The 16,543-nt window shown below is 38.3% G+C and overlaps 1 protein-coding gene across 1 annotated transcript in view; it reads left to right on the top strand.

Moving 5' to 3' along the window:
• Positions 1-16,543, top strand: part of LOC145673364 (uncharacterized) — a 779,808-nt gene that overhangs the window by 364,092 nt on the left and 399,173 nt on the right. Inside the window, exon 12 of the mRNA XM_081743004.1 lies at positions 11,495-11,634. Within this exon, the coding sequence (XP_081599130.1) occupies positions 11,495-11,634 (140 nt within the window). The remainder of the gene's footprint in view (positions 1-11,494; positions 11,635-16,543) is intronic.

The raw sequence follows: 16,543 nt of genomic DNA, 5'->3' as shown, positions 1-16,543 counted from the left end.
TAGGGCCACACTCTAGTGATGAAACTAATTTTTGGCGTGGGTTGGAACCTTGTCCAAGGATTTTTTAAATTTTCATAACACTTTTTTCATTAAAATAATCTAGCAGTTTTACTATACGGATCCATAGTAAAAGTGATAATAATAATAACAGCAGTAGTAATAATAGTCATCGTCGTCGTAGTAGTAGTAGTAGGAACGAGTTCGAAGCCCCGTAGATTGGTTAGGTTCTGTTCTCTTGCTCAAATTTTTCTGTACATTTTACATGAGCAAATTCAAACAGCTGGCTAGGGTAGCGCGCGATTACTGAAACTTTTGGGATTGGCGTAAATGCTGCCGGCTTTTCCTCTTTGGAAATTAGAAGTTACGATGAGGAAGAATAGTAGTAATTTAAATCGGGAGAAGTTGAAAACGATGAGGTAGTCACAACTTGAAGAACGTTTCGTGATATTTTGCTCATTGACAACGGTCTATATAACTTGTTTTTGAGTTAAAGAAAGAAATCTCGAGTAAGGCATTGTGACACTCAGAAGAAACGTCTTCTTATTATAGTATTTGTATAGTCTTGCATGCAACGATTTTAACTAGCTAAAAGTTTAGATAAAAGGTGAAGTGACGCGGTACGTGAGTAGTTAGGGTATTGAACTTCTGTTTGGCGGAACCGGGCTCGAATCCCGGCCAGGTTGAAACTTTTTAAAATGTTTCAATTTCAATTTAAATACATACTCAGTGCGACAAGAAAGATGTTCTCTTCTCCAGAAAGAAAATGATGTTGGAATGAGGAGAATTGGAGAAGGTCTATCAATGGAGGCAAACATTTACAAACTTATTTCCGGCAGTTCTAGATCTGATATTTTCAGCTACTTTCAAGCATTTCCTGATAAATGCATGGTCAGAATTTACATTTCTGTAAATATACAGTATATAAAGAAATAATACATTTCATACACAGCAATATTGAGATTAATATATGGTGTTTTTTTTTTTTTTGGAAAACACGAACCAAAGAGATTCATCTTAGAATGGAGAACTGTTTCGTTAGTCTCCTACTTTACAATTTTACCTGAATAAACACCTGGATCAGGTCTACCAACTGCTGTCAGTGCTACGAAATGTCAGTGCTACGACCACGAGAAACATGAATCAGAAGGAATTTTGACGATTCGAATTTCGGAACTCGAGATATTCGAATTTGAAGTCACCAGGGAAGCAAACTGGTTCACACTGGTTTTTCATGAATCTAGTAAATTAGACCACGAGAAACGTGAATTTGAAGGAATTTTGACGTTTCGAATTTCGGAACTCGAGATATTCGAATTTGAAGTCACCAGGGAAGCAAACTGGTTCACACTGGTTTTTCATGAATCTAGTAAATTAGACCACGAGAAACGTGAATTTGAAGGAATTTTGACGTTTCGAATTTCGGAACTCGAGATATTCGAATTTGAAGTCACCAGGGAAGCAAACTGGTTCACACTGGTTTTTCATGAATCTAGTAAATTAGACCACGAGAAACGTGAATTTGAAGGAATTTTGACGTTTCGAATTTCGGAACTCGAGATATTCGAATTTGAAGTCACCAGGGAAGCAAACTGGTTCACACTGGTTTTTCATGATTCGAGTAAATTAGACCACGAGATACATGAATTTGAAGGAATTTTGACGTTTCGAATTTCGCAACTGGAAATATTCGAATTTGAAGTCACAAGCGAAGCAAGCTGATTCACACCGGTTATTGACAATTATCGCAAATTAAACTGTGAGAAACATTGATTCGAAATAAATTTGACGATCACACTTTTGAAACTGAAGATACTTGATTTTGAAATATGGATGCCGTTGCGACGGTTTCCTGCATAATTTTGATATGAACCTTTCTGTGGACTCCGATACATGAAAATTTGTTTCCCTTTTCCTTTCGTATGTAGTAATTAGGACTTTCCGAATCGTAATAGTTTGTTTGATTTATTGATAAATAGTAGTGTATATAACAAATAACTCTTGTTTATCGAATATTCTACTTTTTAGTTTTTGGCACTTAGCCTACTATATATTTTTCTACTAGCCTACTATATTTAAAGTACTCCTTTATATTTTATTGACTGAGCGGCACGCTGAAGCAACATAAGTAGAAACGTAGAAAATAGGAAATGGCACTACCTAAGCATAATATACTTAAAAAGATCGAAATATTATAAGTGAATAAAACGAGTGACGATCAATCAGAAGTAATCATGTTCATCTGCTTTGGATATATTGGAGTAAAAGTTCTCTTCCTCCTCCTCCTCCTCCTCCTCCTCCTTCTTCTTCTTCTTATTATTATTATTATTACAGTAAAACTTGTATGAAACTGAATGTATTGGATTCAACATTTTCTTACGTTTGGGTCAGATTTCCGTTTTGCACAAATTTGGGAAGAAATAAAATTAACCATTGGGACTTTAAAAGGTTTCCGATATAGATAAATTTTCGCCTTATTTAAGTTTTGATTAATACAAACTTCACTGTATATGAAAATAATTTGTTTTACTCTTATGTTATGTGGAGTTCAAGAAACTAGTGGAAAATATTAACTATAGGAGCATTTTATATATGATGCCGTATAGATGGCAGAAAAGAAATAATGTTTCCGGTACATAAAGTTTCAACTTCATGTTTGATGTAATTTGTAACTAACTTACAGGTTATTTTGTAATAATTAGTTATTTCCTGGAAATTAATATTTAAATACAAACTGCATGAATTGTGAAGTTTATGTGAACTACTTTAAAACAAACTGTTACATTTACAATATCCTGGTAGTATATAATTTCTGTTGTTTAAATCTTGTCTTTGTTCCTGTTGTTGAGAGTGCATGCCAATTTTTGGTGATTTATTTCAGGCAGCAGTTTGGTTTTTCAACAAACTCATACTATGTTAAACAAAAAAGAACAGATGAAGCAGTGGCGAAACCCAATGATTACAACAGAAAAGAACGACAAGGGCATATGGCCCGAACTGGTAAACTTGAGAAAGGACAACTTTCTTAGCATATTCAATTCTGAAGAGTTCGCAATTAAATTTCTGCAGAAATACCAGTTAGTTCATCGTCCAGAAGATGAGTACAGGGAGAAGTTCACCTGCTTTGTGTGCCACAGTCACTTACGGGTCATAAATCAGAAAGATCTGAAATTGGGTTGGGGCTTTCGCTGCTCGAACCAAGGATGCAGATCACGAAATTGTTCAGAATGTAAGCGTCTCAAGCGAAAGTGCAAACCACCATGTGGACAGCGATACTCCCCTCTTCACAACACAGTTTTTGAGAACACCCATTTGAAATTTACGGAGATCCTTCATCTCATTTACATTTGGCTACAAGGAGACGAATCACGACGAATGGATGCTTTTGAAAGAACTAACGTTACCCCACGTGTTATTTCAGAGTGGACAAAAGTGTTCCGAGAAATATGTCATTATGCTGTCGGTAAGCGGCGAAAACTCACCGGAGAAATCGAGATGGATGAATGTCATCTGTATACTCGTAAAAATCATCAAGGCCGGAAACTGAGAGGAGATTCTCTGTGGGCCGTTAGTGCTGTTGAAAAAGACACTGGATACTGCTTCGTGGAAATTACAGAAACGAGAAATGCAGAAATCCTGGAGCAAATAATCCGTGATAATGTTGAAGAAGGATCAACAGTGACAACAGATCATTGGTCTGGATATAATAATATATCCAAAAATTGCAATGTTAACCACAAAAGAGTAAATCATTCACAGTGCTTTACAAAACTTAATGTAAAAATCACGAGGGAAGGGGATTCATATAAGTCCGACCTTGTAAAAGTAACAACAAATCACTGCGAAAATATGTGGGGGAAAATGAGACCTCACATCAAATGTGTCCGCGTATACAGAAATAAAGAAGGAGAGCTTATCGAATTCGCATCCACGTATTGCGATCAATTTGTGTACTTCCAGAATATTCTCAGGCCTTTCAAATACAATCATAAAGGCTATACATTAAAAGATTGGCGGCGAATGTTTCAACAGTTCTTTATCGACATTCGGAACGTTTACCCTGGCATTGGTGGAGTGCGATATGAACACCCTAAAGATGTAGAAGAAGAACTTGATGTCTATTTGATCGAGGAGCCTCGTCGACACAACCCTTCCTTACTTGAGATGGATCTTTCTGAAGCTCATTTAGAGTCACTAGGAACGCAAGTACAACGTAAGGAGGTGACATTCTCTGAAACACTAGCCAAGCCAGATCAACATTCATCTTCCCAGCCATTGGGTCAGTTTCTGGAAGAGCTGAACACCCGATCTCGTGATGCTCTCACATGGATACGCTTTCATCACGCAGCTGAAGATCTCAATGCTTTTCTCCCAACTCTTCATTGGGTTAGTGAAGTTTTCCAAACTGTTCAACATCAAGAACAGATCTGCGGCTGGCAAATTCCACCAAATCATCCCTCAAGAGATACACATCATATGCAGCGACACCCTCAGTTGGCTTTCTTACTTAGTGATTTCACAATTCCACATATAAATGGTTTGGGTAACTGTTTGTTCAACGCAATTAGCTTTGCTCTCTTTGGTCATGAGTTTTACGCCTATTTTTTACGACTCTACACCGTCAAATATATGTGGGAAAATCGAAACTGGATACTCACTCCTCGAGCAGATCCTCAAGATGAACTTCAACGCGTCCAATTCTTTATTGACAACGAAGGAGATCTCCTAAACTGTATATATCATAGCTCTGAGGTAGTTACTAACGAAAATATGAATGAAGGAGGTATAGCTCGAGAAGGCTGGGGAGCAAATATCCATATGGCCATTCTGGCAAGAGCAATTTGCAGACCAATACACTGTTATAGTCCGAGTAGAAGAACAGGATTACCAGCAATTGATCAATGTCAAAAAAGTAGAAGAAGTAGAAAGTAGAAGAAGAAAAGTAGAAGAAGTATTCAAGAAAAAGTAGAAGAATTATTGAGGTGCGGGAACCGATATACACTTGATGTTAACAATGAACATGAGCCCTTAAGAATTTGGGTTCTTGACGCACATATTGAACCTCTAATCAAGATTCGAGAAGATTTGAATCCTCATTTTCTTGAGTTGTAAACATTTTGAGACTGGTACTTACTATACATTAAACCTAGCCTATATAGTGTAATTTGTTATTCTGTATATTATATCTATGTTGTACCTGCATGCCATTCATCTAATTAAAATGCATAAATTTAGAATACAGAGAGGATGTATGAGCATTTAAACAAGTGCCATTCGTAATTTTCAAATCTATATGTAGGAACATGTGAAGCAACCTATCAAGAACCGCAAAATTATCATTAGTTTACAAAGTGACTGAATGTCTTGCATTAAAAACTGTTGACTCAACGAAAGTTAATACCCATACCCTAAACAAACAACATGCCCGAAAGTAGAATAAATACACGATTGAGTCAATAAATTGCTAATCCTAGAATGCCTGTAGTTGTTCAAAAAATCTAAATCAAAAGCAATAATACAGTAATCTGGTAGTGATATACAACAACAACGACAATAGCAATAATAGTAATAATAACTTTGAGCCTCCCGAGGAGTTATGGTACTTTCAGATATGTTGTTTGTTCACAGTATAATTTCAGTCGACGACTACTCAAAATGTGTCAATTTAAAAAGACATAAAGAGGCACTTTGTTCACAACTAGAAGCCTCTAGTTATAGCTCCGAAAATTGAAAAAAAAAATCCCCAAATGTTAAAAAAAAAACCTCAAAATTAATTCACTTGCGACCCTCGGTCCATGTAGGCAAAAATGTTCCAAATTAGTTGTAGAATACACCCTCTAATTAATACATCGAATTTCCAGTTACTCTGCATACGAACAGTGAAACCTTTTATGAATCAGAAACAGGAAAAGAACTTCTTTCAAATATTATGCTGAAAATCATCTCCATTATGTCATATTAAATTTCAAATTTGCAAGTATTCAACTTCAAAAGTCTTATCGACAGAGAGTATTGGAATCAATATTCATCGTAGTGTAATTTACAATAATCAAGAAGAAAAAACAAATAAAAAAAACAGTGTGAACCAGTTTGCTACCCTGGTGACTTCAAATTCGAATATCTCGAGTTCCGAAATTCGAATCGTCAAAATTCCTTCAAATTCATGTATCTCGTGGTCTAATTTACTAGATTCATGATAAACCAGTGTGAACCAGTTTGCTTCCCTGGTGACTTCAAATTCGAATATCTCGAGTTCCGAAATTCGAATCGTCGAAATTCCTTCAAATTCATGTTTCTCGTGGTCTAATTTACTAGATTCATGAAAAACCAGTGTGAACCAGTTTGCTTCCCTGGTGACTTTAAATTCGAATATCTCGAGTTCCGAAATTCGAATCGTCAAAATTCCTTCAGATTCATGTTTCTCGTGGTCCAATTTACTAGATTCATGAAAAACCAGTGTGAACCAGTTTGCTTCCCTGGTGACTTTAAATTCGAATATCTCGAGTTCCGAAATTCGAATCGTCAAAATTCCTTCAGATTCATGTTTCTCGTGGTCCAATTTACTAGATTCATGAAAAACCAGTGTGAACCAGTTTGCTTCCCTGGTGACTTCAAATTCGAATATCTCGAGTTCCGAAATTCGAATCGTCAAAATTCCTTCAGATTCATGTTTCTCGTGGTCTAATTTACTAGATTCATGAAAAACCAGTGTGAACCAGTTTGCTTCCCTGCAGCCGAATATTCTGTATATTGCGCTTATTTCCGTAATTTGTTTCTATGAATGTCATATGTTATTTAATATTACGAAATAGACAGAAAAGAAAGCGTTTGGATCTGTTTCACACACACACCGACACACACATACACAAACACAAAAATAAGGCACCGGAAACATATAAAGATCACAAACTGTTAAATTCTATAGGAATGGACAATATTGTCCTTAGATATTAATGACAACCCCACGATTAGTGTTCAAAATGTGCAGCAGATCTCCTTATAACCAAAGTTAAGTCATGCCTGGATCTTCATTACCGTGTGTGTCCTTAGTGTCCAGAAAAATACCACTTAGGTGCGAAGCTGGAAAATGAACAGTTTCATAACGAGCAACACCAAGATACCAAAGAACGGAAGCTACATGCGAGCAACATCCGAGAACACGAGCTCCACTGGGGCATTTGTAGTACCATCCAAGAATAGCGTCGGCTCCTGATTTTTCTGGATCATACTCATTGAAAAGTGTGTACTGAAAACTCTGTACATGTCGAGATTGAATTTTAAACCTCAGGATGTATGGAGTGATATGCAAATGGAACAGTGAAAAACTACCATCAGATTTCATGTGCTCTACTGCATATGCGTGAGCATTTTGGATTTGATAAATTCCAAGCGTGATTTGAATAAATCTTTTTCTGTCAATCGAGGGAAGTCAGTAATTGAGGATCCGTTATAAAGTTCCAAAATCTTTGCTGAGCGTTTGTCAATATCACCATATGTCTGTAGTTTCTTGTATAGTTCGTTTGTTAAACAAAAACATGATAAGATTTCAATGCTTTCGTCAGACTTTTCTGGTGCATCGTTAGTCAGTGGAAGCGCAAACTGATTCTCTAAGGCACTTGCAATGAGTAAATACCCGCGTAAGTAGAGAAGAGCCGCAATTGGAACCCTATCCTTAAACATCTTGTACTTCATTTTGAGATGGCCATTTTTCGCTTCTGCCCTTTGTCACAATACGGGATTGGTTTGCAGCCAGGCAGTCACACTGCTTCTTTCCCTTTTCTAAAAGACATGGCATTTTAGCAATGATCCCCACCACCTCCAACACCGTCATGGAATCTCAGAATCCCTTATCAACCAAAACGCAGTCCCCTGGTTCTAAGAGCTGGTTTAAACCATTTGCTGTGTCGGCGAACATAGAGTTTGTAATACTAGCATCATTATTTACACCAACAAATGTACCAACAATGTCGACAATGTACCCGCTGGGTGTAACGATCATCATGGGTTTCACTAACGGACGTCCTTTTTGCACACTATACAGACGCCTTTGCAGAGTGTAGTTAATCGATTTTTCGGTGTCAATGTATGTTCCGTCAAAGACTAAAACCAGCTTGTCATCCCCTATCTCATAAAGTTTGCGGGCCCAAGCTGGAACCTTGCTCAGAAGAAACGAACGAGATAAATGCTTTGAACCGAATACGGACGGTACAAACTGCCTCACCAAAGCCTGCCTGACTGATTTCAATGCATTTGACACACTTCCGTGGCATGGATATCCAAATATTGCTCCCAGAAAGTCATTACAAAGATCATGCCTGAGTTTCGTTAACAACATGCCCAGTCTGGTTTCAGCGCTTGTAACACTACTGTTATGTACCTTCATGTGCAGGCACAGTTGACGTATCTTCAACGTTGAGATCCATCCCTGACTACCCATTTCTGGTTGTTTCTGCACACTTCTCCCATAAGAACTTGCCTTTATGTAGCATGTTGTACATAGTACTGGTGACGGACCGAAGCACTGGAATGACTTACCTTTGCTCCCCCGCATGTAACTAACCGCTTGTAAGAACTCACTTCCACATACCGGGCGCTTTCTTTGCCCTCTAAACCATAGTTCGCATACGGAACATTGCCGATGTTTATCCATGCTTCCACCGGAAGCCATTTGTCACAACGTCACCAAATTGTTTTGAAATGAATAATATGGCCTTTGCATTACACGTTTACACACTGGCGAAACCTACCAGAAAATAACACCAGATAGTACACAACAACAAAGTTTTCATAAATGTCGCGAGAAACAGAACAACAAAAGTCACTGGACAAAAGCATGCAGGAATTGCAACTTCTTGCACGCACAATGAAGTAGGCACAACACACGAATCGATGACCACCTACTTGCAGTCACTAAAGCTACTACAGAAATCAACACCTCCACAATGACGCTTCTACTGTACTTCCCTCGATAGAGGCAGCCTCGCAACAGACAGATAGCGAATATGAATCGAATGTTTGCATATACACAACCTCAAACGTCCGGATCTGTCAAACAGAACATAATGCCACTGACGTTTTCAACTATTATTTGCCCCTTACCCTGCTGTACATCATAATATGACAATGGTCTCATTTGTCAGAATATGTCCCCGGTGGATGAATGGATAAGCTCTTCGCCTTGTAATCAAGGGATCTCAGGTTCGATTCCCGGTGGGGACAGAGGAAGTTCGGATCCCTTGTTCAACTGTAGGTTCCATCCTTCGGACGTCATCATCTCATGGCAGGCAATGGCAAACCATCGTGGGTTCACCTTGCCCAGGGACCTTAGGGTCACAGCCCTGCCTTCGGGAGGAATACCACATCATCGTGATCAGCATTTCGGAGGCGCTGATGGTACGTAATACAATTCCCAGCCACCAAATACTCTTCCATACAGTCTATTAAACTACCAGATGGTGCCCAATTTCAAGACCCTGTATCAGCCAAAAGAAACATAACACCACTTTCGTTTCTACCTATTATTTGTCCCGTACTCTGATGCACATCATATGTGTAAATCATTGATCTCAGAGTTGTGGACGGTACCTACAAAATTCCGAATATAACATGTAGTTTCCCATATACTCCATTATAAAAATTTGCGGTATTTTGGCCCTACTATCTTAAAATCGTTATCAGTGTCGTCGAAATATTTTTTTCCTGAGGAGTTGCCTTTATATCTATAGGAATACAGCAAAAAAGCGAGGGAAATGGAACTTTTATTTTTGACGAGAACTTACACAGGGTCCTTCTTACTTATTTTGGTATTTCTATTTTTGGCAATGATAATTCATCTTGATAACTAGTAAATACATCTTGAGCCCACATTGGAAAAGGGTAATGGTCCAGGGAAGAATATCCATTCATACCAATGGTTTATTTCTTCGACCCTTGACGAAGGAACTTTTACTTATATTTGCGACCCATTGCAACAACCGTCAATAATGAAACGTAAAAACATAGTATAGATCCCAAATCATAATTCGTTTCCATAGTGATATGAAATGTAGTTTATCACCGAGAGATATATTCGCTTTGCATTCTTTATTCTTTATTTACATTTGTTTCTTTTCTTTTCCCTATTTTATTTATTTATTTATTTATTATTAACTAGCAGCGTTCACCCCGCTTCGCTGCGGTCACCCCGGAACGCAATAAACTTTGTTACTTAGATAATTTTTACTTTTTCGCTTTCAAGTGATATGATAAAAACCATAGAAGATTGCAGTAAATCTTAACATTATATCGCCTGTCATTTATGTTAACCCGCCCCGCTTCGCTGCGGTCATCCTGGTGCTGGCATATTGTAAAAGTGTCTGTAAAAATAAGCAAATCAATTAAAAAATTTTAAACAGAAGATTCAAGCTATTTTCCGCTGTATATCGCCTGTCATTTATGTTAACCCGCCGAGTGACACGGTCATGCGGGTTGCATATAAATACGTTTATTTTTACCTATGATGAACTAATAACAAAGGATTTGTACGTTATGGACACTTGAATGGTCAATTATCTCAAGACACTGGTAATTAAAAATTAAAGTGATATGATAAAAACCATCTAGGGTCCAAATCCTAATAACCCCCCAAAAATGAAAGAAATTGGTTCAGCCGTATTAGCGTGATGAGCGGACAAAGGATTTTGTACGTTCTCTTTTATATATATAGACTAGCAGCGTTCACCCCGCTTCGCTGCGGTCACCCCGGAACGCAATAAACTTTGTTACTTAGATAATTTTTACTTTTTCGCTTTCAAGTGATATGATAAAAACCATAGAAGATTGCAGTAAATCTTAACATTATATCGCCTGTCATTTATGTTAACCCGCCCCGCTTCGCTGCGGTCATCCCGGTGCTGGCATATTGTAAAAGTGTCTGTAAAAATAAGCAAATCAATTAAAAAATTTTAAACAGAAGATTCAAGCTATTTTCCGCTGTATATCGCCTGTCATTTATGTTAACCCGCCGAGTGACACGGTCATGCGGGTTGCATATAAATACGTTTATTTTTACCTATGATGAACTAACAAAGGATTTGTGGACACCTGAATGGTCAATTATCTCAAGACACTGGTAATTGAAAATTAAAGTGATATGATAAAAACCATCTAGGGTCCAAATCCTAATAACCCCCCAAAAATGAAAGAAATTGGTTCAGCCGTATTAGCGTGATGAGCGGACAAAGGATTTTGTACGTTCTCTTTTATATATATAGATTAATATTCGCTCTTACGGCTTCAATAGCTCATCCACTCGAGGATTTCTTTTGCAAGTGACACAATGATTAGTTATTTTGTAATCGGTTTCAATAGAAATCTCCTATAACTTTCAGTTTCAATAGTAATTGAGAAAATATCACGCCATGTAAATCAAACATCTTTAAGTGGTGTATGAGTAACACTGCTATCTGTTTAAGATATCTATGAGACTAATGAAACCTTTTAAAACTACACATTTCAGGTGCTAATCTTCTTGAAACAAATTCAAAATCGTTATCAAAAGCATGTTATTATACAGACGAATATCAAGTACCTGGTCTTCTCAGTTGTCTTCGTTTATGGAATGGCCTGTGTAATGTTCTTGCAAACGTGTTTCACAGAGTAAGTATCGTTAGTATTAACAACCATCCATGTGTTAAACAATATACATTATTTAACATCTTTCTTCTATATGTTACGTCTTGTTTTTTAAAGCGTAATTTTCAACAATGTTTCTTTTTTAAATACTACTCGGTATATTACTATCCGTATTATATTTTTGAAAAAGAATTAAAAAGATACTATACAACCAGTGGCGTATTTAGGGGGGTGGCTTCCGGGCTTAATCCCCCCCAGAAATCTTACTTAGTATAGTAAAGTAAATGAAATATCTTGCAGAATTTTCACATTTCCGGGCAAAGCCCCCCCGAAAGTTAGCAAAGCCCCTCCCGAAACAAAATCGTAAATACGCCACTGTATACAGCTGTTCAATTTGAAGCAGGATATTACCAGTTGAGTTTGAGCCATAGGGCAAAATGGCGATTGTCTGTTGTTTTGTTTAATCTAATAAACATCTAAGATGCAGCGATTCTAAAAGGTGAGTGACTAAGTAAGATCAATTATATTAACATATTTTGAAAATAGAAATAAATGAGGATAATGAATAATTCGAGAAGACAAAGTAGTAACGTGTACAATAATCCATAATAGTGTTCCATACTTTGAAAGCCTTACTTAAGCCTTCAAGACTACGACTGTAGGCTTGAACAAACTTGCGTTTACACTGCTGAAAACCTAACCAAGATCATAGCAAACTTGCTAGTTCCTCGATTGCAAGCTTGCTTCAGACTTGCCGATAATAAGCAATATAATGTTAGCTTTAAAATTCCTTTAAATTGGCACACCTAGAGCCACACTCAAAGAGAATCTCTAATGTTGAGTCTAACGTACATGGCACAGTCTACATCCTTACGTCTGGTCTAATCGTATACACGATTGTACAGTATACGACTATCTGAACTGGAACCATGACTTAAAATTTACACTTGGTAAAACCATATACAAAGAGAATCCCTAAGTCTATCAAGGGAAATTATGTACAAACTTATATTCATCAAAACGGTGTTTGCTTACTCGGGTACAGTAAGGTTATCATAATTATTTCAGAGTATCTAGGCGTGATTTTCAATTTCGGTCACGGAGCATGCTGAACTTGCTTTAAAATCTTGTGAAATCTAGGGACTGTTCTCGGAAAACGGAGATGTCTGGTAATCTGAAATGGATGGATGAATTAGTTTGCCGTTCTTTTTTTTAGCAAATATGGTATTAGATGTGGACCTGAGATCCGAACCACGTGAGCTCCCGCAGGAAATGTATTTGGTAAACTTAGAGTAGAGAGATGGAGGAAGCCTACAAGATAATAAAGTAAGTAATGAGACGTTTGCCGTACAGATTGCCTTGAGTTGATCAGAAATGTTGGAGTGACCCTGCGTAGCGTAGTCGCTGACGCTTTCGCCTTCGGTACGAGCGGTCCCGGGCTTGATTCCTGGTGGGGCTCTCGGTCGAAAAACTGTAAAATGCTTTTTCAGGCCGGCCATTCTGAATTGACGTTTTTGTGGGTTTTCCTCATTCACATGGGGCAAATGTTGGGTTGGTTCCTAACTTATAGGTCCCAGGCCGCTTCCTTCCTTCCCTTTCCCCGGATAATGTGTTCGCCGAGGGACGTCATCTCCGTCATCTCTCGTACGTGACGGACTAAATGGTCATAGATGGCGAAATCCTAGAAATCTAAATCCTAAATCCTAATATTGTAGAAATATTGGAAACAAAAGTAATAATAAATATTTAGAATCTTTTCTTTTAATGTGAACTAAAAAAAACTGTATTCTCCCCTAGTTATTTTAATTTACGTATTTTTGTCCTTTTTTCACATTATTTAAAAATCTTGGCTTCTCACTCCTGTTACTGTTTTCAACCTTTTGTTTTCGACAGCGTGTTAATCCATTCTGACGGACAAATTAGATAACCAATCATGTTTTTTTTTTAAATTATTTTATTGATTACTTTAAGAGTGCTGTTCCAAATAATCGTGACTGGCATTCATATTTCCAAACAACGCCATAAGGCGATCTGACAATGATATAGGCATGTAGTACAACTTGGTATCCATAACGACTGGACTAACGTTTTTTGTGTACTGAGTGTGTATGTTCAGTAGTCGTGTGGAGATGTGTGAATTTTTACACTACAAATTTTCCTAGTTGTAGATATAAAAACGGAGCAACGTTTTTAGTTACACCATACTAATCGCAAGTTCACTTTATCCTATTTCTGACTCTTGGCAACGTTAAAGAACTTGCAACGGGTGCTGAAGTCAAGGTTGCGACGCAGTTTTTGTAGAAAATCATACCTGGAGATTTTTTTTTAGGAAGATTGTGGTTGTCAAATTTCAAGAAAGGATGTGTTTATGTGCCAATAACTTAGGCTGTTACTTCGAAAATAAGTAGGAATGTAATGATAATGGAATCGATATGAAATAATTGTTGTAAACTTACTCGTAAAATAAATATGTATGGTTAAATTTCTGTAGCACCGAGAATTCTGTTTCTAACGTAACGTAAACTACCTCGCCTCTGTCGTTAGGTGAGTTGGGCTAAACGTCTACATCATTGTCGGATGGCTTCGTAGCGTTGTTGGGAAATACTCGCGCCACTGACAGTTCTTTCGGGATAGTCTTTGTAATACGTCCATGATATTTCACCTCTTTTTTCTACAATGCCACTACCATCCTTTTCTCCAGTATACTCTCGAATGTCTCCAACTTCCTTCTTTCTGATTTTCGAACAGTCAAGGCTTCTGGTCCGTACGTAATTAGACTATACAAACAGCTTTTAATGAAAATTTTGTTACTGTTATTTTCTTTGGTATTACAACATTGAAGTGCACGGTGAGAACAGAGTAAATTAGTACTGGAGACCTAATAGGAAATGTTAGTAAAAGCGGCATTAAGAATCATACTGTTTACAGACAATTAACAATAAACTGATTAGGATATTTTTCTGTCGTATACGTAAGTTGATCAGTAACGACTTATCATCAGTGTTTATGAGGTGAATACAACAGCAAGGCACAACAAGCGAAACACATCTGTGTAGTGGGAGAAATGACGAATAGATCGAACAAGTATCAAGGCCATGACGTCAGAAATGTGACCTTGGCAGCCGTTCAATCACACGTGTTGTTTCGTTTTCGCACAAGGCAACCTTGAAGTGGCACGCGAAAAAAGAGTACAGTGCATTGAAATTTTGTTTTCGAAGAAAACAGCAGGAGCTGAAGCATATGCGATGTTACAGGAGGCGAATGGGGAGTCTGTTCTTTTCTATAGCACAGTGCAAAGATGGTTCAGAATGTTTAACGATAGGAGACAATCAACTTCAAAGAAAGGTGGACCCGGCGCTCTGACGGAAGTGAACATCAACACCGGTGCTGTGATAGTGAGAGAAGATAGTCGAACCACGGTAAAAGAACGCAAACAATGAACATTTCATTTGGTTCCACTCAAACGCTGCTCACAGAAACTGCATATGTCACATGTGTGTGCGCGGTGGGTTCCACGATTGCTCATTTCCGATCAAAAGGCTGTGCGTGTGGAGTTTTGTCGGAGTGCAAATCAAAACTCTAAGAAGATCCCATGTTTCTGTCGAAAGTCATCACTGCCGATGAAAGTTGGCTTCATCATTATAACCCTAAGTCCAAGCAGCAGAGTTCTGTGTGGAAGTCTCCTTCATCATTAACACCCAAGAAAACGAAAGTGGTTGCCTCTGCTGACAAAGTTATGGTCACCTCATTTTTCGATATTCGAGGCAACATGTAACATGTCGTCCCACCACGTAGCAACATGTCGTCCCACCACATACAACTGTCACGAGAATGTATTACAAGGGCAATTGCAAACCCTCAAGGTCTCATTCATCGGAAACGATCACATTTTAAAGAAACAAGATGGATGCTACACCATGATAACGCCAGACCCCATATTGCCAATGTTGTTATTGACTATTTCCCAAAGATCAACATTCCGTTTCCCCCCGTCCTCCATATAGCCCTGATTTAGCTCCTTATGATTTCTTTCTGTTTCCAACTTTGAAGAAAAACCTCCGGGGACGGTGTTTCTCAACTGCAGGGGCAGTGATGAAAGCTGCAGAAGCGATTTTGAAGGATCTGTCCAAAAATTGCTTCCAACATGTCTTTGATGTCTGGCGAAAACGCTGGGACAAGTGCATTGCATGTAAGGGGACCATTTTGAAAAAAAAATCAACATTTGGAGGATTGGAACAGGTAATTATGTTTTACGACGAACTACATTGAGTGCTCACTGAATTGCGACCACCTACCTAATATTTTGTTGCTCCACCTTTTACTCAGAGCACAGCGTGGCATGGTTTCTGGAAGTTGCTGATATGTTTCCACGGGGATCTGACATCATATATTCCTGATGGCATCCCATAATGGACCTACAGATGTCGGTGCAATAGTTATGGTGCGAAGAGCTCGATGCACAGCATCCCACAAAGCGCTATAGTATTTAGATCTTATGAGTTAGGGGGCCAATTCATATGTTGCAGCTAAGTGGAATGTTACTTAAACCAAGTAAGTACAGTCCTGGCTTGGTGACACGGTTCCTTATCATCCTGGAAAATGCTGTCTTCGTGTGGGTAGAAGTGTTGTAGGATATACGTGATCCCCTAACATATGCAGGTACGCAACAGATGTCTCACTGTGGTTCATGCACACCAACAGCCCCAGTCCATACGAACAGAAGCATCCGCAGACCATATAGACGCCCCCATCTGCCTGTACAGTATGAACCATGCAAGAGGGGTCCGGGTCCATAGCTTCGTACTGTTGGTGCCTTACATGCACACGCCTGTCCAAGAGGAGTAGCACAAGCTGTGACTTATCGGACCAACACATCCTTTTCCAATCACCTATGGTCCAATTAGCATGTTCCTGAGCCCAAGTGGGACAAATT

This window comes from Thermobia domestica, chromosome 16 (genome assembly GCF_964235325.1).
Source record: "Thermobia domestica chromosome 16, izTheDome1.hap1.1, whole genome shotgun sequence".
Taxonomy (NCBI): Eukaryota; Metazoa; Arthropoda; class Insecta; order Zygentoma; family Lepismatidae; genus Thermobia; species Thermobia domestica.
The sequence above is the reverse complement of the archived record's forward strand: the minus strand, read 5'-3'. Positions and strand labels throughout refer to the sequence as shown.